Source organism: Rattus norvegicus, chromosome X (genome assembly GCF_021556685.1).
Source record: "Rattus norvegicus strain SHRSP/BbbUtx chromosome X, alternate assembly SHRSP_T2T, whole genome shotgun sequence".
Taxonomy (NCBI): Eukaryota; Metazoa; Chordata; class Mammalia; order Rodentia; family Muridae; genus Rattus; species Rattus norvegicus.
The window spans coordinates 11,789,050-11,813,319 of NC_141554.1; the positions used below are offsets into that span (position 1 = coordinate 11,789,050).

The 24,270-nt window shown below is 39.1% G+C and overlaps 2 protein-coding genes across 3 annotated transcripts in view; one reads left to right on the forward strand and one right to left on the reverse strand.

The window, feature by feature from the left end:
* Positions 1-24,270, forward strand: part of Efhc2 (EF-hand domain containing 2) — a 200,448-nt gene that overhangs the window by 56,921 nt on the left and 119,257 nt on the right. For both annotated transcript variants that reach the window (XM_087599492.1, NM_001106952.1), the window contains exon 3: positions 13,491-13,641. In XM_087599492.1, coding sequence (XP_087455618.1) covers positions 13,491-13,641 — 151 coding nt within the window. The remainder of the gene's footprint in view (positions 1-13,490; positions 13,642-24,270) is intronic.
* On the reverse strand, positions 1,121-4,792 carry LOC147998139 (uncharacterized). The gene is made up of 2 exons (XM_087601257.1): positions 3,333-4,792; positions 1,121-3,164 (listed from the first exon to the last, which is right to left on the reverse strand). Exons 1-2 carry the CDS (start codon positions 4,790-4,792, stop codon positions 1,121-1,123), a joined length of 3,504 nt encoding a protein of 1,167 aa, XP_087457383.1.

Here is a 24,270-nt window from a genome sequence, read left to right on the forward strand (position 1 = left end):
ACATTCTACTAACTTCCCTGGTTCTGTTAAAACGCAGCTTATTTACACTTAAAACCTTTTCTTCAAAAGATTGGATTCTCAAACAAAGGCAGAAATCTATGATACATTCTGTTATTTATATGCCAGTTTTCTGGTAAGGCTTGCCATACTTTATATTTGGCACCTAAAAGCAGAGTACATATGCCATTGTTTTTGCCTTAGCTTTTAAATCAGAGAGGGGCATAACGGCTTATTCTTAATACCATCTTCCATCCTACATATTGTAATTAACTTCTCAAAATGCTAATGAAGTTAGTTATTGATTTATATGTCAAGAAGTCTTTGCTTATTTCCTAAGCAGTATTCTAAGACTGAGAGTTAAGTATAACAAGGCTGAAGTTTGAAAACTTACAACATAGTAAATGGTAACTGATGAACACAAATATATTTAAAACATGCTAAGTAAGTGCTATGATTCCAATAAACAAAAGGATTATTAGTCTTTTTAGAACAGTAGTCAGAGATAACATTTCTGTGAAAGTGAATTGAGCACAAAGTCAGATGGAGGTAAGCCAACTTTTCTGGATGCAGTTTTACAGGGTAAAAGAGACCTTTCATTTCTCACCCAAACATGGCGTTTGTAGATTTGAATATGTACGTTGTGTCACCACAGTAAGCTTCATTAACACAAATATTTTTTCTTGAGTCTGAATGGACATGTGTCTGAAAGGACTGCCTTTACCAAGTGGGTAGCTGAAATTCTTCCATTTCTAGCATGTGGATGTTGACATCTTCTAAAGAAATCTGCAGTCTGAACAACTGCTGTGCTATTATGATGTACTGAGGTCTGAAGAGCTTCACGATTACATTCTAAGTTCAGATTCAAAACTCTCAGTGGTTCACATTCAACCTTACTTGGTTCCTAGCACTTGCAGCACCTCCAGAGTTTCTGTTCCCATCCTACTGCAGTCCAATCAGAAGTAGACATATTAAGGAGAGATTTTGAGGAAGGCATCTTGCCCTGGTATTCTCTGCTTTTATCAACTCTGATTAGATTTTTGATTTGAGATAAAGGTGTTCAAAATGCTTTGGTTTTGTCAGGCCAACATTTTTTCAAGACTGTCAACTGTGTCCTTCTTCTTTAAATGTTGTAGAGGTGAGAGGTATTCTCCCGCAAGGTAGCCAAGACATGAGACAGTGGCTCATTTTTAATATTAGCAATTTCTTGCACAGTATGCAGGCCCATGCCTGGGTGGGCATATTGGCAAAGGCTTTTGGGAACATGGCGAGGCAGAAAGTAAGGTGCATCAGTTTCAATAAGAATTCTCTCCAGTGGGATCTTTTTTAGAGCATCACGTGCCTGCCAGGCACTAGAATAAGTCAGAACTGCTGTGAAGCCTACAGACATATTAGGAAAGTACTCTAGCAGGGGCTCAATGAGTGGGTAACTGCCAGTGAAGCAGTGCCTGTGGATCTTGTAGTCATAGGGCACATGTTTTTTCATGATGCCCATTAGATCTTCATCAGCCTCTCGGCAGTGAATCACCAAGGGCTTCTTCATAGATACAGCTAGCTGTAGTTGTCGCTCAAAAACTCTAAACTGGTCTGGGACAGGTGTGGTGCACTTGTAAGAGTAGTCCAAGCCCATTTCTCCAAAGGCTACAGCTTTGGGGTGGCGCAAGGCATACAAGATGTTTCTTTCTTGATGTTCATTGTAGTAACGTGCAAAATGAGGATGACATCCAAAGGCACCCCAAACCAGATCTTCATTCAACAGCTCTTTCCATAGGCCATTTCTTAGGGTACGAGGATCACAGAAATCAGAGATGCAGCCCTGAAATTCCTTAGGAAAAGTATAGCTATACATTTCCCTGAACTCAGCAAAACTTCCTTGAAAGGACAACTTGGAAAACAGCATGTCCAAGTGACAATGAGTATCGATGAAACCTTCCATTTGGCTTGGATGTGAATGATGCCTTGGCAGGAAGTCAGATGCAAATCCTCCAGCATCCTCTTGATTTGTGTTCTTTGCCTGTGTTTCTGTGCCCTGCATATGACCAGTCATCTCTTCAGAGGTCACTGTATAGTAAGAATAACCAACTGGAATGTCTTTCTTGACTCTCTCATCCGTGGATGTGGATTTGGTAGTACTGCTGCTGTTACTGGGACAATATTGAGAAATCTTGGTACTGCTAGTGCAAGAGTGGTCATTCCAAGGACTAAAGTATGAATTAGGCTGTAGAGAGTCATTCTTATTCTTACAGGATAAAGACTGTGAAATGGCTGGGAGGCTTGGTGAGAATGATGCATCCTGAATGAATCTGGATGTGGAGGTCTTAACATTAGATCTATAACTTCCTGAAGAGTTGGAGGCTTCAATCATTCCCCCTTCTTTTGATTTTTGGAATAATGGAGAGGAGTTATCCTCACTCTGGTATTTGGGGAGTAGAAGGCTGTTTTCATAACTAATTGCATTTTTGTCACCAAATAACTCTTCACTAGGTGGTTTAAAACCACGTAGAAGCCATTTCCTCTCTCCAAATTTGCCTATCTTGTGAGGTTGGCATGCAAAAGGAAGATTTCTGGTGAGTCTTCTGCCCATCTTGGGATGCTCCTGTGCAGTCCTAGAACACTCCCCTTGGGTTGTAGTAAATTCTGCTGGTGCTTCAGCTTTGGGCTTAGAAGGCTCTACTTGGGGAACGGTGGGTTCTGCTCTGGGTATCGGAGCCTGCCATACAACCTTTGAAGGCTTGGCTCCAGGCATTGGAGACTGCCATATGAGCTTTGGAGACTCTGCTCTAGGCATTGGAAGCTGCCCTTCAAGATTTGGAGGCTTCGCTGCTCTGGGCACTGGAGGCTCCATCATGGGCTTTGAAGGCTCCACCAAGGGCTTTGGAGACTGCCCTCTGAGCTTTGGAGGCTCTACCATACGCTTTGGAGACTGCCCTCCAAGCTTTGGAGGCTCCACCATGGGCCTTGGAGACTGCCCTCTGAGCTTTGGAGGCTCCATCACAGGCTTTGGAGACTGCCCTTTGAGCTTTGGAGGCTCTATCACGGGCTTTGGAGAGTGCCCTCTGAGCATTGGAGGCTCCACCATGGGCTTTGGAGGCTGCCCTCCAAGCTTTGGAGACTCCAACATGGGCCTTGGAGACTGCCTTCCAAGCTTTGGAGGCTCCACCATGGGCCTTGGAGACTGCCCTCCAAGCTTTGGAGGCTCTACCACGGGCTTTGGAGACTGCCTTCTGAGCTTTGGAGGCTCCATCACAGGCTTTGGAGACTGCCCTCTGAGCTTTGGAAGCTCTGCCCAGGGCTTTCGAGGCTGTCCTCTGGGCTTCGGAAACTGCCCCCTGAACTTTGGAGGCTCTGCTGGAGGCTGCCCTCCCAGCTTCAGAGGCTCCACTACAGGCTTTGGAGGCTGCCTTCCCAGCTTCAGAGGCTCCACCACGGGCTTCGGAGGCTCCACCACGGGCTTTGGAGGCTGCCCTCCCAGCTTCAGAGGCTCCCCCACGGGCTTTGGAGGCTCCACCATAGGCTTCGGAGGCTCCACCACGGGCTTCGGAGGCTCCACCATGGGCTTTGGAGGCTGCCCTCCCAGCTTCAGAGGCTCCCCCACGGGCTTTGGAGGCTCCACCATAGGCTTCGGAGGCTCTACCACGGGCTTCGGAGGCTCTACCACGGGCTTCGGAGGCTCTACCACGGGCTTCGGAGGCTCCACCACGGGCTTTGGAGGCTGCCCTCCCAGCTTCAGAGGCTCCCCCACGGGCTTTGGAGGCTCCACCATAGGCTTCGGAGGCTCTACCACGGGCTTCGGAGGCTCTACCACGGGCTTCAGAGGCTCCACCACGGGCTTTGGAGGCTGCCCTCCCAGCTTCAGAGGCTCCACCACGGGCTTCGGAGGCTCCGCCACGGGCTTCAGAGGCTCCGCCACGGGCTTCGGAGGCTCTGCCACGGGCTTTGGAGGCTCCACTACAAGCTTTGGAGGCTGCCTTCCCAGCTTCAGAGGCTCCGCCACGGGCTTTGGCGGCTCCACCATGGGCTTCGGAGGCTCCACCACGGGCTTCGGAGGCTCCACCACGGGTTTTAGAGGCTGCCCTCCCAGTTTCAGAGGCTCCCCAACGGGCTTCGGAGGCTCTGCCACGGGCTTCGGAGGCTCCGCCATGGGCTTTGGGGGCTCCGCCTTGAGGTTTGGAGGCTCCATCTCGGGCTTTGGAGTCCTCTTTCCCCTACTAGGCTTTGAAGACTGTACTGCCAGAGAAGCTACAGGCTTAAACTCTACTCCAGCCCTGAGGTGGTCCACTCCAGTCTCTGCTCCAGCTTTAAAATGCGCTGCTCCCACCTTAGAATGCTCCAGCCCAGGCTTAGGAGGGTCTCCTTCATTGGATTTTGCACTAACACAAGGCCCCCCTTCCCCTTTAGGGGCACCAGCTTTTCCTTTTGCTTTCACGGAACCAGCTTCTACCTTTCCCTTTGGTACACCAGCCTCCCCTCCTCCGTTTGAGGCACCAGCTTCCTCCTTTACGGTTGGGGAGCTGGTCTCCTCCTTTATGTTTGGGGCACTATTTAGCCCTTTTGTCCTTGGAGCTATCCCCTTTTCCTTCAAAGAACCTCCCCTTTCTTTTTGTGTTGATTTTCCCAAGATATTCTGGATAGCTTTCTGGTAAATCACAGAAGAACCCCGTTCTTGAACTCTGTCTCTCTTTCTTTGAGACTTTTCTAGTTCCTCAGTCTTATTTTGACCTATCACTTCGTCTTTAAATTCAGAATTGTGGGAGCCATGTTTGTTACCATCGTAGGCATCCTCTAGAGAAGCCATCTTTAAAAAACTGGATAGTTATTTGAAAAGTCAGTCCCATAAACTGCAGAAAACTGCCCACTGTAGCAGATATAGAGGCAGCTCTACTTCTACACCTGAGATTAAGGGGGAGAAATTGAGCTGTGGAATGCGCTACAGGCTAAATTTCAGAGTTCACAAAGTCTTCCTGGGCTTTTTGGCCCTTGTAGCCCCTAGGGCCTTTAGCCCTCACCAAGTCACTTAACCAAGTCCCCGGGGCAAAACAATTTGCTATGGGAGGGGTTACTCAGCACCACATAAGTGGTGCTGGAACTCACGCGGCTCCTTCTTCGATGCCTCAGGAATCTTTCTTCATCTTTCAACCTTGTTCAGGAATTGCCAAAGACCTTCCACCGTACTTTCAAAGTGCTCTGGAAAAGTTAGAGATGAGGATTCTGGAGAAGCTTCACACAGCGACCGAACGCCACGACGAGCTTCTCAGAATGGCGAGGATTTTCGACTTTTAGCCCCTGTTTCCTGTGTGAAGACGTACTTCCGGTTCATAAAAAAATGTAACCTTTGGCTTGGGGTTCAGGGCCCCGCCTCCTGACTTTACTTCTACTGGCTAGGAGGGAAACAGTCCAGCCTCTTTTGTTCCTCTTTTGTTCTGGATAGGCCAGAAGTCTGGAGCATCATCCTCAACTCCACCTCTTTTCTCTGTAAGCCTTTCCGTTTCTTCTGTTTCCTTTCTTCTTTGTGGCTGGCTACGTGGTCCTAGATAGACCTCCGGTGGTGAGCTCCCATTTTGGATGTATTTGTGTCACGTCTCCACTCTGTTTTCTCTCTACTCTGTTCTCTCCCCACTTGTGGCTTACAGTTTTGGCTTTGAAAACAGTTTAAATCAATGTATTACCCTTTCTCCCCGACCCCTTAAATCTATGTACCCCCCTTTTCAATCTCTTCTCCCTTTCCACCCCTTAGACCTATGTGCCCCCTTTCCCTCTCCCCAACTCTTTTTAAAAATTTATTTATTTACTTTACATCGTAGTATCAACCCCCTCTCTCAGTACCCCCTCAGTACCCCTCCGTTCTTCCCTCCTTTTTCTGAGAAGGAGGAACCCTCCTGGTTATTACCACCACACCCCACACCCCACCCCCACACATATTTTCTGCAAGACCAGGCACATTCTTTCCCACTGAGGCCAGGCACGATGGTCCAGTTAGGGGAACAGGATCCACAGGCAGGAAATAGATTCAGGGACCATCCCCGCTCTATGTGTTGGGGGACTCGCAGGAATACCAAGTTTTACATATGCTACATATATGCAGGGGTCATGGTCCAGCCAGTGGGTGCTCACACTTTGGTTGGTGGTTCACTCTCTAGGAGCCTGCAAGGATCCAGGTTAGTTGTCTCTGTTGGTCTTTCTGTCCTCAATTCTTAACACCTCCATCCTCACCCACTCTACATATATTTCTTATATTAATTATATTAATGAAACCCTGGAATGCCCGTTGTCCTGGCTTCCTATTTCTGTGACCTCTGTGGTATCTTTCCTTATATACCATGCATGGTCAATCTATCCCACTTTTGTGGGGGGAAAAATGAAAGAGGTTGATTTGTTAACATAGAGCTGATAACCACCAAGTATTTAGTCCTCCTTCCCACATTTCCCCTTTTCAAATAGCACAGGTGTAGATTTTAGAAAGCATAATTTAAATTTACACACTTCTTAAAACAATTTTGATTTTTAACTTAATATTTCTGCATGCCTGAAGTAATTTTTATTATTACTATATGGTTTTCAAAACCATATTAGTGAGTTTATAATATCACAGGAACTGCATACAGTTAATTTACTAAACTCTCCCTTTTCAAACTTTTTAAACCCTCTCATTTTACTCTTTTCCCCTTATAATTAAAAATGCAGTTAAAACATCTTTGCAATTTTTAAGATTTCTAGTTTGGATTTTTGCTCCCTTTGGGCTATGTGCCCAGACTTCTTGAGATCGCTCTCAAGAAGGATAGGTATAGGATTTTTAAATTGCTCTGCATTCTCCCTGCAGTTTTTAAAAATGTGATATAAACTGAGGAATGGTGGTTCTTCTGTTGTACTGCAATACAAGGTGCTCAGAAGTTCATTGCCAGACTTGGAACAGAAAAAATATATTTCATGATAACTCCAAACCCCCCATGATTAACTGTCCTTTTAACAGAAGAAACATATAGTAACAAACTTGAGGTCTCCCTGCAATTATAATTGTGTATATCTAGTAATTTCTTAAAGTAAGGATTTCATTTGTGTTTCTAATTTTTTTAATGTAAAAATTATTATAAAATACTCCCCAAGTTCATTTCTCTTCATATTTTCTGTCGTTTTATTTTCTTTAAATCCTAGAATTCCTCTACAGTGTCCCATCTTTCTGTCCTGCATTGACCTTCAAATCCAGCTGCCCTTCCTCCTATGTGCTGTTACCTTCACTTCCTTATTTGTGTGTGTGTGTGTGTGTGTGTGTGTATGTGTGTGTGTGTGTGTCCTGAAAGAGGTTTTGTTTGTTAGGATAAAGCTGATACTTCTCTGCTATATATTTGGAGCTTATAGTTTATTTAGTTGGGGATATCCAGCTAGTTTTTAAAGTTAGAAATTTTGTTGATTTGTGATTATTTTCTTATGCATTATAAATTCATGTGCTCAATAGAATCTATTCTTTATCCTTAGATAGTATGTGTTTCGTTAATCTGTTTTTGTTGTTTTAATAATTGAGACATTTGGATATAAAATCTGGGTGAACTAGGTCTCTATTGCTCTTTAACTTTTGTTGTTATTATTAACATGGCTTATTTTATTGGGTTTACTAAGAATTATTATGATAATTCCTAATTCCAATGAGATAGGCAATTGAAATATTTTAGTCTACATATCCAGAATAGAGTTCATTTGTGGTCAAGTTCCTTTGTGTCTTCTAGCAAATGCTTTGAGTTTTATATGGATCAAAGTTCTAATTGAAACTGCTTTTGTTATGTAATTTTAAATTTTATTACCTTTATTAATTTATCTAATATATGTGCAAGTATGTATGCAAACAGGTGTGCATGTGTTCATGTGCCACTGCGTGCATATGGATGTCAGAGGATAATTTACAGAAATGGATATTCTCTGTCCAGCATGTAGGTTACAGGTACTGAATTTTGACCATTAGGCTTCATAATCTCTACATGCTGATCCATCTCGCTGGTTATGTGAAGAATTTTTCTTTTCTATTGTGAACTTACTTCTTCCTGTTATATTTTCTAACTATAATATTTTTGATTGGGTTGTCTTTAATGAAATTTTATATTTTTACTTATTTGGATTTTGCCAGTCGGCCCATAGAGATGTTTTGTTGCTTCTTGGTATTTTCATTTCATCTCTTTTTACATTGCCTAGAACTTTTAATGACAGTATGAATGATGATTTGCTTGTATTGTCCTGTTCTCAATAGTGGTAGGTGCATAGCTTAATTAAATATAATGTTGGTTGTTGAGGCTGTTTTAAAGCACATGCTTTATATTTTTTTGTTAAGGAATTACCCTGGTGTTTTAAAACATATGGGGTAGGAAATGGCCACAGGATCATTACATTACATTTGCACATGTTCCCTAAATTGAAATCATTTTTATGTCTGTGAGGAAAATGTTTCTTTTTGTATAGGTGTCTCATAACTGTTAATGGAGTGTTATAAATTGCTTACAATGTAGTTATGATCTGTAAAACATTAAGTAGTGAAATTTCTGTGTACCAGTATTTCTTGGTGGTAGCTTGCACTTGAAAATCACCTGGGGAGTCTTTAAATCAATGATGTCTGAGATAATGTTTTTATTGTGATGATGGGAATGGTTATATAGGGGTTGGGGTGTGACATGGTCCAAGCATCAGGAGTATAAGAGGCTCTTAAGTGATTCTAATGTGAAGCCAGCTCAAGACTGTTGCTCTGTAGTTTATTAGTTTCTTTAATGGTGTATTTATCAGACATTGGAATTCACTTTATAAGCTGTCCCTCTTTTTGGTATCCTAGGGATATCATATATAGTCTTTTTCCTTTCTTTCTCACTTTGAAATAATTAATTAGTAAATCCTCTTGGTTGGAACATTTGTTGGGAATACTTGGGAGAATTTTTTTCACATCATAGCTATTAGCTTATTCGCTGTATTTTTGATAATTCATGTTAATTACAGAAATTAGTTTCAATGTATTTAAACTGAATTTAAACTTTATTTTTTGTGTATATTATGAGATAATTTATCTTACAAGTTTTAGACTCGTGATGTCTCACTTCTGATTTTATATAGTCTCTCTTGGTGAGCTTTTCTGAATTTTTACTTATTTAAAGCATTTTTAGATTGATTTGTTATGATTTTATTTTTCTTTGAATTTTCTCTATCTGCAGTATTGGATTTTTTTGCACTCTACTGATTTTCTTTATGGTGTATCATTATTTCATACCTTCTTTAGTATTTCATAATTTAGCTCAGAGTTCCTTTTTTATAAATGTTTTGATTAATATAATTTTTGTGCTGTTAAGATCAAACTCATGTGTTTGGATATGCTCACTTGTGTTATATTCTCTGTCTTATCTCATCTCTTCCCTGCTCCTCTCCTCTTTTCCTCCTTACCTTATGCCCCACTCATATAGCCTTTCCTTTTAGATAGGGTCTTACCATGTTGTCTAGGTTGACTTGGAACTCCTGTGATTAAGTGGGGAGCCTCAGCCTCTTGAGTGGCTGAGGTTACAAATAAATGCATGCCATCATGCCCACCTTCCTAAACATTTTAAATTTCAACTGACCTGTGACACTGATCTTTTTTGAAGTGTCAAAACATTGGACATTATTGGTATTTCATCTTTCCTAATAGCTTCTCTAGAAATTGATATGTAAGATTTTGACACTCAGAATTTGTTTTCTTTGGGACAGGGTCTCACTGAGTTGTTCAGATTCCCAATCTTCCTGTACCCCAGTTCCTCTCCTCCTTAGCACTGGGATGCAGGTCCCAGACACCATACCTGTCTAACATTTATATGTTTAGTTCCTGAGTAAATAATTCCTGATTTATGCATTGGTTACTCCAAACCCTTATCTTTAAAATGTAATTTTTTTCTGAGTTTAAGCTGTTGCTTTAGCCTTATAATTATAGCTCCTATCCTTTTGTGGATAATGGACAGACGTCTGCATGCAATACTATTTTGTGTCAGTGTTTCACTAGATAATCTTTGATAACACTTTAAGGGTAAGACAAGAATCAAAATGAATGTTAAAATCCAGCCTGGACTATGGAGTCAAAAGCAAATAACTCAGTTGGCATGAAAATAAGTTTAACTTTTTCATTGAAAGCTAAATTTGTACTGTGTGTCAAGTTATAACAAGTTACCCATCAAAATGTACTTTTTGACTGCTTTGAATTTCTCAACTTTATTTATAACATGATCCTAAATCCGGAAATATAAACATTAATTTTTTCCTTCCAAAACAATTTTTCCTCATGTGCCTGGTTTTTTTTTTTAAGAATTGATTTTATATCCTGTAATCTCTGTGATTAAAACTCTCCAAATACATTGGTGATCAGGCAGGTAACCTTGTACAGTAAATACTGTGGGGCCATTTGAAGTTTATGGAGAACTAAAGATTACATATTATGCCAAGTGACATTCACATTATGTTTTTAAGAAAATAGCATTTTTTTGAAGATCAGAAAATAGCATTTTTTAAAAGGAGGGCTGGCATAATTGCTCAGTGGCTAGAGGTGTGTGCTGCCAAGACTATAGACCTGAGTTTGATCCGCAGGACCCGCATCATGTAAGGAGAGAACTGGTTCTCCCAAATTGTTTTTTGACCCCTATAGTATGTACATGTGCACACATGTATACACACACACACACACACACACACACACACACACACACACTTTAAAAAAAGAAAATTTTGGGCTGGAGAGATAGCTCAGTGGTTAAGAGCACTGACTGCTCTTCCAGAGGTCCTGAGTTCAATTCCCAGCAACCACATAGTGGCTAACAACCATCTGTAATGGGATCTGATGCCCTCTTCTGGTGTGTCTCGATGACAGCACACTCATATACATAAAAATAAATAAATATTAAAAAAAGAAAATTTCAAACAGTTGTATCCTCTAGGTTTAAACTAGTCTGTGCTTAACTCACAAAAAATATGAAAAAACCTTGTATCACTGTTTTGTTTTTTGTTTCTCAGAGGCAGACATTCACTTTATACTTTCAGTATACATAGATCACTTTGTTGCTATGAACTGGTGGCAGTCCTTTCGCCTTAGTCTCCCAAGTGTTAGGATTATGGATATTAGTCTCCAGACTAGACTCATAGTTATCTTTCTATAAATTTTCATTTTTAACAGACTTTAAATTCCCTCTGGATTCTTTGATAGATGGAGTTCATTTATCTTTGTGAAATCACTTATTTTATACTTATTGGTGTGAGCAGAGTGTAAGTGTGGGTGCACATGTGCCCTGGTACATATTTAGAGTTTAGAGGCCAGCTTTTAGGAGTGTGATGTCTGCTTCCACTTTGTCTTTGAGGCAAGGATTCTTATTTCTGTCACTATATTGCATCCCTGCACCTCCAGCTGATATTCATGTGTCAGCTTCCTATTTGGCCATGAGACCTGCAATTAGAGACCTGAGCCACTGCATCTGGCTTTTTTTCTTGTTAGTGTAGGTTCTAGGACTTGAACATTCACCTCATGCCTGCACAACAATTGACCACTAAGGCCCAGCCCCTTGTTTGGATTATATAATTGAAGTTGAAAAAGTTAATTATGTAAATGCTGTAATGCTGTGGTCATTTAAAATGAACAAAATGTTTATCAGTATCCTTTAGGAGTATTTAGTTAGCTTCATTAAAATATACATTTGTAGGCTGGAGATGATTGTTCAGTTGTTAAAAACACTTAACTGCTCTTGCAAAAGATCTGGGATTAGTTACCAGTACTGACATGGTGGTTCAAAACCACCTGAAACTCCAGTTCCAGCGCATCAAATGCCCCTTTTCTGACCTTGGTGGGCTCAAGCATGCATGTGGTGCATATACATACCCTGAGGCGCGTGCACACGCGCAAACACACACACACACACACACACACACACACACACACACACACACACACACACACACTTTTTTTGTTCCTGGAAATATAGCTCTGTGGGTAAGACTACTTTCCACATAAGCCTGGGACCAGAGTTTGATCCCTGGAACCTATGCCGAATGGGAGGCAAACCAGTTACACAAAGTTGCTCTTTTTCTTCCACTTGTGTGTCATAGAACATACAAGACCACCACCCCTCACCCATTCTATTCTCACTATAACAATCAAAGAACACATGGAGCCAAATCACCCCAGAAATACTTAGCTCATTTCTATCAGAAGTGCATACTTTAAAAGTAGCTCTGTGATAGCTGGCACAACTGTTGCACAAATCACAGAAATATTATCCCACCAATTACCCTCAATATTTGTGTCCTTCTGTATGAGCAGGTCATCCTATTGAGAGTGATTTCAGAGGTTAAAGATATTATTTATGCCACATGGCACAGAAGCAAAATTATTAAATGTGACTTTTCAGAAAATGTACTTCTTATAAACGGGGGAAAATGATTTATTTTAAGGAAATTTTCTAGAATAATTTTGTCAGGTCCCAAAGAATCTCAGGACAGATGAGTGGCTAACTGTGATGCCTAATACAATACAAAGTGCATGCTGATCTCATGTTCTCTCAATATGACAAGTGCTCTTCTCACTTACTCTTAACCTTCTCAGGCTCTGAGCTTAGCTTCCCTTTCCCCAGCTTCTGTTTCTAATATAACCCTGCCATTTCAGGCATATGCTCTCTTTGTCTTCTTGTTTCCCTTGGCCCCTTCTCTCTCTTCTCTTCCTCTCTAGCTTTCCTCCTCTCTCTCTTTTCTCACATGGTATGGTGTAGCCTACTGGCCATGTCTAGTGTACTACTTCCTTTTCCTGCTCCGGACTCCCTAGATGCTTCTGACTGTTCTTGCTCTCATATGTGCAGTAAAAACATTTTCCTAAACCATATTTAGGAGTGGTCATATCCTCAGTTTTGTTCAGTTTTTTTAACTGTCTCTGATTTTTGCCAAAAGTGGTTACACTTTAGAATCAATTCTATCCCCCATTCACATGTCAACACTGGATTATTTAGCTTCCTGGAGAAATGGCAGGTGCAGTGTCCATGCTTTTAGAAGGTTTTCAGATTGGCCTTTTTGAGCTATGTCAAGGCAAGCAATCAGTAAGACTAAGTCTTGGGATACTTTTATCCTGTAGCTAAGGTAACTTTGTGCTATTCTTAATGAGAAAAATAAAGTTTTGTTGATTCTGACAGAAAAAGTATTTTGTGCTTCAGACACACAGTTTGAATCCTATTTTGAGATTCCAAAGATAGACAAAAGTTTACTTTATTGTAGAAGTGAAATTTGGGCTTATTATTTTAATATATATAGTCTTTTTAATAATTACAAATTATTTTAATTTATAACCAGAGTGTGGTGAAAGTCAAATAATTCTAATATATTATTGGCTAGGTTGTATTTGTTCTCATTAGCTGATATATAGAATGTCTTCAGCAAAACCAACTTTCTTCCTTAACAAAGATTGTACAGGACATAGATTTATTAATTTTAAGTTTGATGATTCTTTTCATGGTTTCTAATTATGATTCCAACAGGTATTATCTTTTGATGCCTATTTGGAAGATGAAGTACCTGATAAAAGGCAAGAAAACTTTAGAATAAGATACTATAAAATCTATTTCTACCTTGAAGATGACACCATTCAAGTAAATGAACCAGAAGTGATAAATAGTGGACTGCCTCAAGGTATCTATTTAAAACTGCAATGTTTTGCTTCCAACTCCTACCTTTATATATTGTCTGTCTTCAGCTTTATGAAAGACCCTATGCTAATACTCTCAGTTATAGGCAGCAATGAATATAAACATGATGTTAGCCTCTAAGTTTACAATACTGACTTATATTTCTGCACTTATAACAGCATAGGCCATTTTCTCTTCCCCTTATAGTAAGCTATAGTATTATATCTAGTATAGTAATCTCTCCTGTGTCTATGACCATGTCTTTAAAGCTTTTTGTGTGTCACTAAATTATCCCAGTACCATCGTCCAGGATGCTATTGCTTCTTTCTTAGAGGAAAAGAAAGCTTTTCTCCCATGCAAATTTCAGGGCACTATTGTTTCTACTTTCTTGAACTTGCTGCTTGCCACGTGTATAATCGTGGTTCTCCTCATCTACTGCTAACACTATCGGATTGGAATTATCATGACCTTGATGGTTGTTTAACTGTGACATTTAGCTTTAGCATTGCTGTGACTAATCTCTGACAAAAACAACTTAAGGGAGGTGCTACTTGTGTTGTTCATGGTTTCAGCTCAGTGTTGTATATGTGGGTTAGGCAAGGAACTTAGTAGGGTAGCTGACATTATGGTGATCAGCAAGCTGACTAAAACAGTAGCAGGGACAAGTGCAAGATACAATTATGAATGATATGCTAATGACCTAATCCCAGCAATTACCCTACTAGCTAAAGCTCTATATCCTCCAAAGAGATCTCATCATGTTTCAAATCCATAAATGGATTAATTCCTTCGTTGGAGTCTAAGTTATCTTGTTTATTAGGTCAGCACCATCCTAATTTAATCATTCTGGAAATGCCTTCATAGATGTAACCATGATATGTATTCATAGTTTCCTGGTGTTTCTGAGTCCAGTGAAATCAACAAGATTAACTACCACAGTGTCTCAACAGAGCCCTGTTCTTTCATTGTGTATGCCTGAAGTCCTTATCAGTGTTCCACTTCTGCTATAGATGAGAGTTTACCTTGTGGCCACAAGGAAGCTGATCCTAGAGATAAAAGGAAATGACATTTCTTTTTGTGCTGTGGTTCTTTCCCTGGAATGAGAACTGGACTCTAGATTCTGTCAAGGGATAGCAAACATGATGGTGGCAGGACTGATAGTTTGTCATATGTAAGACAACAGTACAAAAGATGTTCCAAATAGGAAGACACAAATGTCTTTGATATCCAAGTGTCTGTCTTACTTAGATATTGTTTTCACTAATAGCACAGTAGGCATATAGGAAGATTGAGTGTTTGCTTGGTCTTGGTGCAAATAACTTCCCAGGGTTTCTTATTCTTTGAGAACCCATGATTTGTTTTTTACTACAATGTGTGTGTGTGTGTGTGTGTGTGTGTGTGTGTGTGTGTGTGTGTGTATGTGTGTGTGTGTGTGTGTTGTCTTTTGGAGTATTGCTACCTGTAATATTTCAGACTTTGAAACTTCTCTGTCTGACTACAATATGTACCGCTTTTCCTTCCCTCATTTTTCCTCATACTTAAAATACTGTTCTGTTTTTGATTCTCAGCAAAACGTATGTACATGTCTATTTGTTCTCTTTGTTGTTATTCAAACCTATGCTACTTTCATTGCTTGATTATAGGAATGGCACAGTTGCCTACTGTGGACATTCTGCAATTTCCTTTCTACTTATTATCTGTTCTTTATGTGGCAGCTTAGATAGTACCTTGAAGTGTTGACCTCCAAGAAGCATGTAGATAGGCTTGCTCATAGAATACCAAAGAGAAGGCTAATGGGTTAAATTAAAATTAATGAATTACATAATACAGTAAAATAATGTAAAATTCTTAGTAACTGCTATCTGGGAATGTAGTTTAGTTATAAAACCCTTACCCAGCACATTAAAGGTGCTGAGTTCCACCTCCCATACTACAAAATTGAACCATACTAATTAAACGGACAAACAATTAAAAATACAGTGAGGAACAGGGAGAACGAGAGAGTTTGGACAAAGTTTAAATGGAAGAAAAGTACATGTTGCCTGAGTCCTAGGGTAGATATTAACATCCCCTCCCCTTTTTAGTGTGGTTTAGAGACCAATATTGAAGGTTAAGCAAGAAGAATCAAGGCAGGAAGCACTTTGGGTCAAAAGCGCACACTGACATAGATCCATATGGGGATGAGTATGCTTGGCCAAAGCTGTAGCTTATCAGTAGTCCTACTTTATAGTATAGGTTTTTGTTTGTGTTCCTTGGGCAAGTGCAGTTGGGGCCAGAATGGATGTCACCAATGAATGAGTGGCTGAATTAAGATCTCATGAATATTAAGGACTCATGAATATTTAGTGACTTGTATATTTAGTGTACATGAATATTTAGAGCCCAGGTGCCTCATATATATTTAATATTGCCTGAAAGTTAGTTATGTTTTAGTCCTTCCATCCTTCTTTTTATATTTAACACATATATTCTGTATTTCCTACTTTCTTATTGTTATGTCTCAAGAAGCTTCCTGCCCATAAATTTTTGCTTACTTATTTAGGCCTAGCATCTACATAATAATTTATCATGATGAATTTAAAGAGGAAATTGAGGTGTGTATAGGGAGCTTCTGAAAAAAATCAAGGATTTTCCTGATAGTGTAGTTATATTGTGTCTGGTATATGGAATGATGAATTTGGAGCCAGGTAGCACTGCGAAGAAGTATTTGTTGAATACCTATCTTCATAAAGCCCAAGAATTGAAGATAGAATAAGATGAAGTTTGCCACTGTGGTTCATTGGGAGGCATAGCATCTTCAAAAGAGTGGAGACATTTGGATGATGATACTCACCAGGCAGTTAGAACCTTGTAGGGAAAAGTAAAATCAAGACCTGAAGTGTGAATCAGGAACCGGATTATAATCAGAACCAACCTTATTCCTTTTTCTCAGGGTGGGTGGCTCTATTACGCTACATCTCAGCTTTTATGCTATTTCCTCCCTGGCCATTATCAATAATTATGTGGTAAATCCTTTAAGAAATACAAAGATGCCTTAACATTAAAAATAAAAAAGGTTTTAGTAGACATTAAGTCTAAAAATGTGACATTATTTCATGAAGGGGACAAGAAGTTTTAGACTCTTAGGGATTTTATTTCAAACGTAAGGAGGTTTTTAAAAATCAGCAAGGCTAGATGTAGTGGCACACACTTTTAATCCTAACACTCAGGAGACAGATGTAGGAGGATCTCTGTGAGTTTCAGATCAGCATGGTCTATATAGTCAGCTTCAAGACAACCAGGACTCTGTAGAGATACCTTGTCTCAACTAAACAAATGTATTGGCTGGTCTTATGTATCAACTTGAAACAAGAAAGAGTCAATAGAGAGGAAGCAAGCCAGTAAGCAGCACCCCTTTATGACCTTTGTATTAGACCCTGTCTTCAGGTTCCTGCCCTGTTTGCGTTTCTGTCCTGACTTCCTTTGGTGATGAACAGCAATGTGGAAGTGTAAACTGAATAAACCCTCTCCTGTCCAACTTGCTTCTCAGTCATGGTGTTTTGTTGCAGCAAGAGAAACCCTAAGACAACAAACACAAAATCAACAATAACAACAAAAAATCAACAAATACATATTAGGAATGTTTAAAGTATTGAACATAAGGAGAAAATTATAATGTTTCATTTTTGTGACCATGTGTTACTTTAGTATTTTCAGTTAAGCATGTGGACAGTATTGCTTTAGCAAAAAAAATATTCTAAAGATTGACTTTTAGTGTGTGTGTGTGTGTGTGTGTGTGTGTGTGTGTATTTCCTGCATAAATATATGTGACTACATGCATGTCTGGTGCCTGTGTAGGCCTAAAGAATGCATTGGATCCCTGGAATTAGAATTTCAGATAGTTTTGAGCTGCCAGGTAGGATCTGGGAAGTGAATTTGTGTCCTCTGCAACAGCATAGATTTATTAAGCGCTGTGCTGTCTCTGTGACTCCTAAAATATTCTTTCTTCTAGACTTTTTCTTACATATTTTGCTCTGATGTTCCACAACCAAGCTTTGTTTACCTTTGGATTACCTTTCCTACTGTGACATGCAGATTGCCCAAATGGGGAACTTGAGGTCACAAGATACCCCAAACCTTCATTATTTGCTTGAATTGTTTATATTTTTATCATTACACGAGCATGTGTGTAGGCATATTTGGATTAGACGGAGGTCACAGATCAACTTCAATTTCTGGTGTCTTCTTTCATCACATTCCTTGTTTTTGTTATTATTTAATCTTGTTTGCAACAGAGTCTAACTATGTAGCCAGGAGTGGCCTGGAAATTGGTGCATAGACCAGGCTGGTTTTGAACTCCTAGAGATCCCCCTGCTTCTGCCTCCTCAGTCCTGGGATCACAGGTGTATGGTACTATGCATGGACACCTTATTTTTTTGATCCAGGGTCACTCATTGGATTGGGAGCTCACTGATGAATCTAGGTTAGCTGGCCAGTAAGCTCCAGAGATCTTTCTGTCATCACTCTTTAGCTCTAGGATCAAGACATGTGCTTCCATGCCCAGTTTTCTTTTGTTTTGTTTTTAATGTGGTTGGTAGGGATTGGAACTTGGATGTTCATACCTGCATGACAAGACTTTTACCTACTGAACCATCTCTCTATCCTTTTCTTTTTTCTTAAATAGTAATTTTATTAAGTCTTTAGGAATTTTACACAATACATTTTGATCATATTCACTCGTCTAACTTCTTTTACCAATATTACCTTGCTATGTGCCCACTTTTCAGCCATAGCCCCTACCTCTCCACCCTAATATTAGTTTCTATTCTTAAAGTGTACTGGTCCTTGTCTACATGTTTTCAATTCATGAAACTATCCGAACACTGTGAAATCCAAAGATATTACACGTGAACAGTTATTTTTAATTTCTTAATTTCAAAGCTCACAGAAAACATTCTCATAGCAAGTTATAATGATTCACTTTAAAATTATTTTTATGTAAGAAGGAAGGAATCTTATTCACAAAGACCTGAGGGCAAGAACTCTGAAAAAGAGACTATTTCAACATCTCTGAAAAAAATCAGAATTCCTGATTGACTTTCTGTGATTTTTTTTTCTTATGATAAAACTGCATCTTCGAGGTTGTAGACAGAGCACACAGTAATCACACCGTGTAATGACACTGAGTTTGTCAACAGAGTGGAGAAACCTGGAGGGCTGTAACAAATCCTGTCAAAAGCATGAACAACCATTCTGCCACCAGGTTTTGCTTACAGAGAGACTACTGTCTCTTGAACTATTTAATATGATGATCATTAAAAAAGGTCTGCTTAGGCAGAAAATTATTTGAAAACTCATTTAAATGCCTTCTTCAAGCTTTTTAAAGTAATATAGGAAAAGAAAGTGGATTTAATGAGCTAATGGTTTAGACCTTGTTAGGATGGGGCCGGTAGTCTTTGTGCCTTGAGTTGCCTGTTCCTGCCTCTCGTGGAGAGGCCAGGTACAATTATTCGATGTAGACCTTATGGTTCAGTAACCAGTACAACACGATAAATTATAATTCCCCAACACACAGCATTTTAGTTATCTTTACTATGTACTTTTTCTTTTACAGAGTGCAGGGATGTTGGGAAAAGGTAGAAGTGAAAACATACATCCATTAGGCTGGTATAAAAATAGGTATTCAGCTTACGTGAGCTTCTATTCAGAACAGTGTATTTTAATATATACTAGTTCTTGTTGGCATAGAGATTGGGTATGTGTGTGTGTGTATGTGTGTATATATGTATGATAAGTCAAATAAGTCATTATCATAGTTTAAAACTTTTCATTTTAAGTTTAGACATGACATAGTTTCATTTCTATCGTTCTAGAATGCAGTTAAAACAATTATATCAGATCAGGAATGTCAGGTAAACCCAGAAGCTTAACCACCCTACTCATCTAACAGAATAATTGTCAATCCAGTGCTATCCTGTCCAAACTAATTTGTGTTAAAGGAAGAGATAATGATTAGAAACATGGCATAGTTTCTGGAATGGTCCAGACCAGTCAGTCTTAGGTAGGAAGTCATAAGTTTTCATATTGCTGACCTGAAGAACTGGCCTTTACATGGTTGTTAGTACATCCCTGGTTAAGAACAGTGACCTGTAGTAATAGTTTCTTTTGGCTCCTCAACTGAGTACTATTTCTTATACTTCCTAAAAGCAGTAATTTACATGAATGAAGCAAATGTATTTTCAAACTAAAATTCCTCGTTTGTATGCTATGCATTTGTGTCAGGCACATTCTCTGCCTAAGTCTTTTATACCATAAAGTAGAGAGGGCCAGCAGTAGGGTTGCCAGAGAAAAGATGAGTTGAGCAGTTAAGTTTGAATTTCAGGTTAGGAATGAAGTTTTTAGTATAACCATTATCCTAAGTACTGCATGTGATAAACTCACAGTGAAATGTTATTTATTCTTTTTCTGTAATTTAGATTTAAATTGGTATTCTTTATTTCATTTTGCTAAATCTGATAAAAATTGGGGTGGGAGTTATAAATGAATGGAACAACATAGAATTTAAAAGTAAAATGGGCTGAGAAGATGTCATGGTCAGTAAAGTTCTTGCCATACAAGCACAAAGACCTGAGTAAGGATTCCTCGTCAGCCACATAATAAGCCAGGCATGGCGGTACACATCTGTTATCCCAGCACTGGGAAGGCAGAGATAAGATTAGTGGACCTTTCTCCCAGCTATTCTTCTCTATTCAGTGAGTCCCAGATTGAGTAAGAGATACTATCTTTTAAAAAGCCAGAAAGCAATAGATGTTGACCTGGTCTACACACAGACACAGACACAGACACAGACACAGACACAGACACAGACACAGACACAGACACAGACACAGACACATAGAGACACACACATACATTCGCATGTACACACAGACATGTCTGTATGTATATACCACACAAAAATTTTTGAAAAAGAATATAAGATCAGAGGTGAATAAAGATGTGTTTATACTATTCAATAAAATATTGTGGAAGCAATGAGAGATGAAGGAAAGAAAGGAGAAAGGGAAATGGGAGGTGGGATGTCATGCTTGTTATACAGGTATCATAAGTGGTAGCAGATGCTTGAGGGATCAAAAGTGGGGAAGCCAGGCACTGAGGAACTTAAAATCTGAGAGGTTCCTAAAAAAATTTCCCACTTAAAGGTGGAAGAGAAAGAAAGCACAGCTTAGAGAGATAACATGAAAGCAATATGTGGGGAAGTGGTGGGCCAAGACTTTGGCAGGTATTCATAGAATATGTAATGAGAACTAGGCATGGAGCTAGTAATGCTAAAGGATGTTACATAATATACCGGGCTATATTTTTGTACTGATAGAGCAGTTAATGGGGTCTTGCATTTTGGTTGTTATTTTTCATTCTGTCCAAAGATGTAGGATGTTTAATATTTTGTTTATTTGATGCTAGGTATGTGTCAGATTAATGGTATATGAGAAAGTTATTCTTATAAAAATCATACTGCAAAGGTGATGTTTTAGAAAAATAACAGTAAAACTGGAGTAGTCACATTAGTGGATGATCAAAGTAAGCCCAAGAGAAGGAAATGGTGTTCTGCCATAGCTGATCACTCAATATAGATTCAATAGACACAATGACAAAGGTAATTCTATTTTTATATTCATTTACTTAAATATTCTCTTGTCCACCCCAGGTACTCAGTATCACTGAAATAAAGTAGATATCCTTACAATAGCGATTGGGGTAAATGTTGGACTTTTAATTCTGAAAAGTGAATTTATAAAGCTGAATTTGGAGTTATAAGCAAAATCTAAGGCAGATCTGAATGACACGGAAACATTGTTAGAGAGTTGAGTGTAGTCAGATAGCAGACCCCTTTTGGGGTAGAGAGATGAGGACTAACTGGAGGGCAAGCACTGGATGCTTGGATGTGTATTCCAGCAGCTTTATGAACATCTGAAAAGTTAAAGGACTGCCAGGGTGCAGGCTTTCCTTTGTATTCGTTTACTTTAACAACTTCAACTGCTTTTCAGTGTGTGCCAAAGACATGGCATCCTGCCAATTTCTTTGATATTCTACAAACAAACCCCACTGGTAAAGTCCTTGCCATTTATCATGGAAGACTGTAAACACACAAATTCCATAAATACATGGTATAATCCTTAGAGTACACAATTGAGAGATCACGGAAATATATGACTAAAAGCTCTCATTTGAAACCATACATATTTCAAATGCTTCACACAGGGTTTCTGATTCACCCTTGATTCTTGTGATGTTAGGTTTTTTTGTTTTTGTTTTTTTTCCTGTGGTTGTTGTTGTTGGTAAATTTTTATTGGCTGATATACCCACTTTCTGATTCTAGCCCATAGATAGTCAAGACTGTTTTCTATTACTACATTTCTGATATTTTCAAAAGCATCTAATGGGGGCTGACCTAAGGAAGCCATGAGGAGTTCTGAGATATAGGCAATGGAGGGTAGAAATGCCATGTGGTACAGGGAACAGGTGTCTGATTCTGGAAACTAGTACTTAGAAGGGGGACAGGATGTTTAGAGAGAGTAGCTCGACCATCAATTTCTTTTCCTTTCATTGTAGCTGATGTCTCTCCAGCTCATTTCTATTCAATTTGCCTGTGGATCTTCCTCTACTCCTTTACTTAAGTACTTTCTGGATGATATACAGTGAGATATAACTCAGTGAAAACTGTAGAAAATGACGATGTTTTGTTAGTCTGAAATCTCAAGTTTAAAACGCTTCTCTCAATTCTTAGACTATAACATTGGTCTAGACACTTAAGCATTCTTAGCTTTAGTTTCACATCTATGAAGCAAACATTGATACTTATTATTGAGGATTGGATGTGTCAAGAAAAGTCTATTCTAGGTCTATGATGGCAATGGTGGTTATTATTATTATTTAAATGCACTATAGTCTACTAATACCTTGAAAGTGATAATATTCCTACTCAGAGCCATACTTAACAAAGCTATAGCTCATTTGAATTCTTAAAATGAAGTACAAACCATAAGTATATGTATTACTTTTTTATTGCTGATATAAAACACCATGACCAAAGCTGCTTATAGCAGAAAGGTTTATTTGACCTTATAGTTCCAGAGTGTAAGATTATGGCAGCAAGAAAGGAGGTGATAGCTTATGTATTGAACAACAAGCACAAGGCAGAATGAACTCAAAGTCTGCCACCAGTGACATACTTCTCACAACAAGGCTATATTTCCTATAGCTCCCAAATACTGTCATCGATTGTGGACCAGGTATTCAGATGCCCAAGACTATGGAGGTTGAGACAATCACAGTATGAATGTACATTATTGCATTTGTATATGTAGTGTGCATGTGTGTGTGTATGCATGTAGAGGGTCAAAGTCAATGCCGGGGTATCTTCCTTGTTCTCTCTCTACTTTATTAATTGAAGCAGGCTCTCTCATTGAACCTGTAGCTCAAAGATTCATTCTCTTCTAGATAGCTGGCAGCTTGTCCTAGATATCTGTGTATCTGTTTCCTGAGTACTAGAGCTACAGGTAGCTGTCACTCTATCCAGGCATTTCTGAAGGCTCTGTAGATCTGGACAAGTGCTTTATCCACAGAGCCACTTCCCTAGTTCCATAGATGAAAATTTTGAGGAAGCTCTAGATTGTTGAGTATTTAATAACCTGTCAGAATGCAAGTATTTTAAAAAAGACATATAATAGTTCCTGGAAATATCTGAAATGCCCATTCTTTTATAGATTTTTAAGTATGCAATTTGTTCTAAATGTCTAATCTTGAATGATTAAATAATTTGCATTCTGTTTTCAATGGCATAAATTAAAGGCTAATTGAAGTATAATTCTTTGCAATAAAATTATATCATCTTTTATGTAGTACATTTAAAAATAGTCTATGCCTGTTCTAATTGTATAGTTTTGTTATTTTAATTTAATGTACCAAGTAATTAAAATTGCTATAAAGAAAAGAAGATGAAAATGATTTTACTTAATTTCTCCTCAGCAAACTGAAGAGATAAGTAGAGTAGTGGAACAGTACCCAACACAGTTCCTGGCTCATAAAGATTATTCATTAACTGTTCTTATAATGAACAAGAATGAGTAAGTTTTAAGTATTTTTATGTTTGGAGAAAAAGCACTATTCTCAATATTATATACAGCACTAAGAACATAAGGTGATATCTTTCTATTAAAATGTTTCTATACTGAACTCACACAAGCCACATGTTACTGGATTATTAGCAATGTGATGTCCTTTGGTTCTTTCCCCCTTTGCTCTAAGGGTAGGTTCTCAGGCCTAAGTCAGTAATACATGTTGAAAGATAGCTCTGCATGTGTAGCTTCCATTGTATACCTTGAAATGTAGACTGCTTTTTGCTCGGAGTTCACTCCTCGAAGCTATTTCTTTACACAGACAGCTTTGGAAAGACAAAGATGGCCTTGGTTTCTAGTACAAATTGGCTTTTAGCCTTGGAAGACAGAGGTAGTCCTTCCCTGAATCACACAAGATGACATGTCTATTGTTTGGTCTAGTAAGACTCCTAACTCCCCACAGAAGGAGCAGGTTCCCTAAAGTCAGGGTTCCTCTCTTGTGCCACTCACATTTGTAGGTGTTATCTTCATTTTCT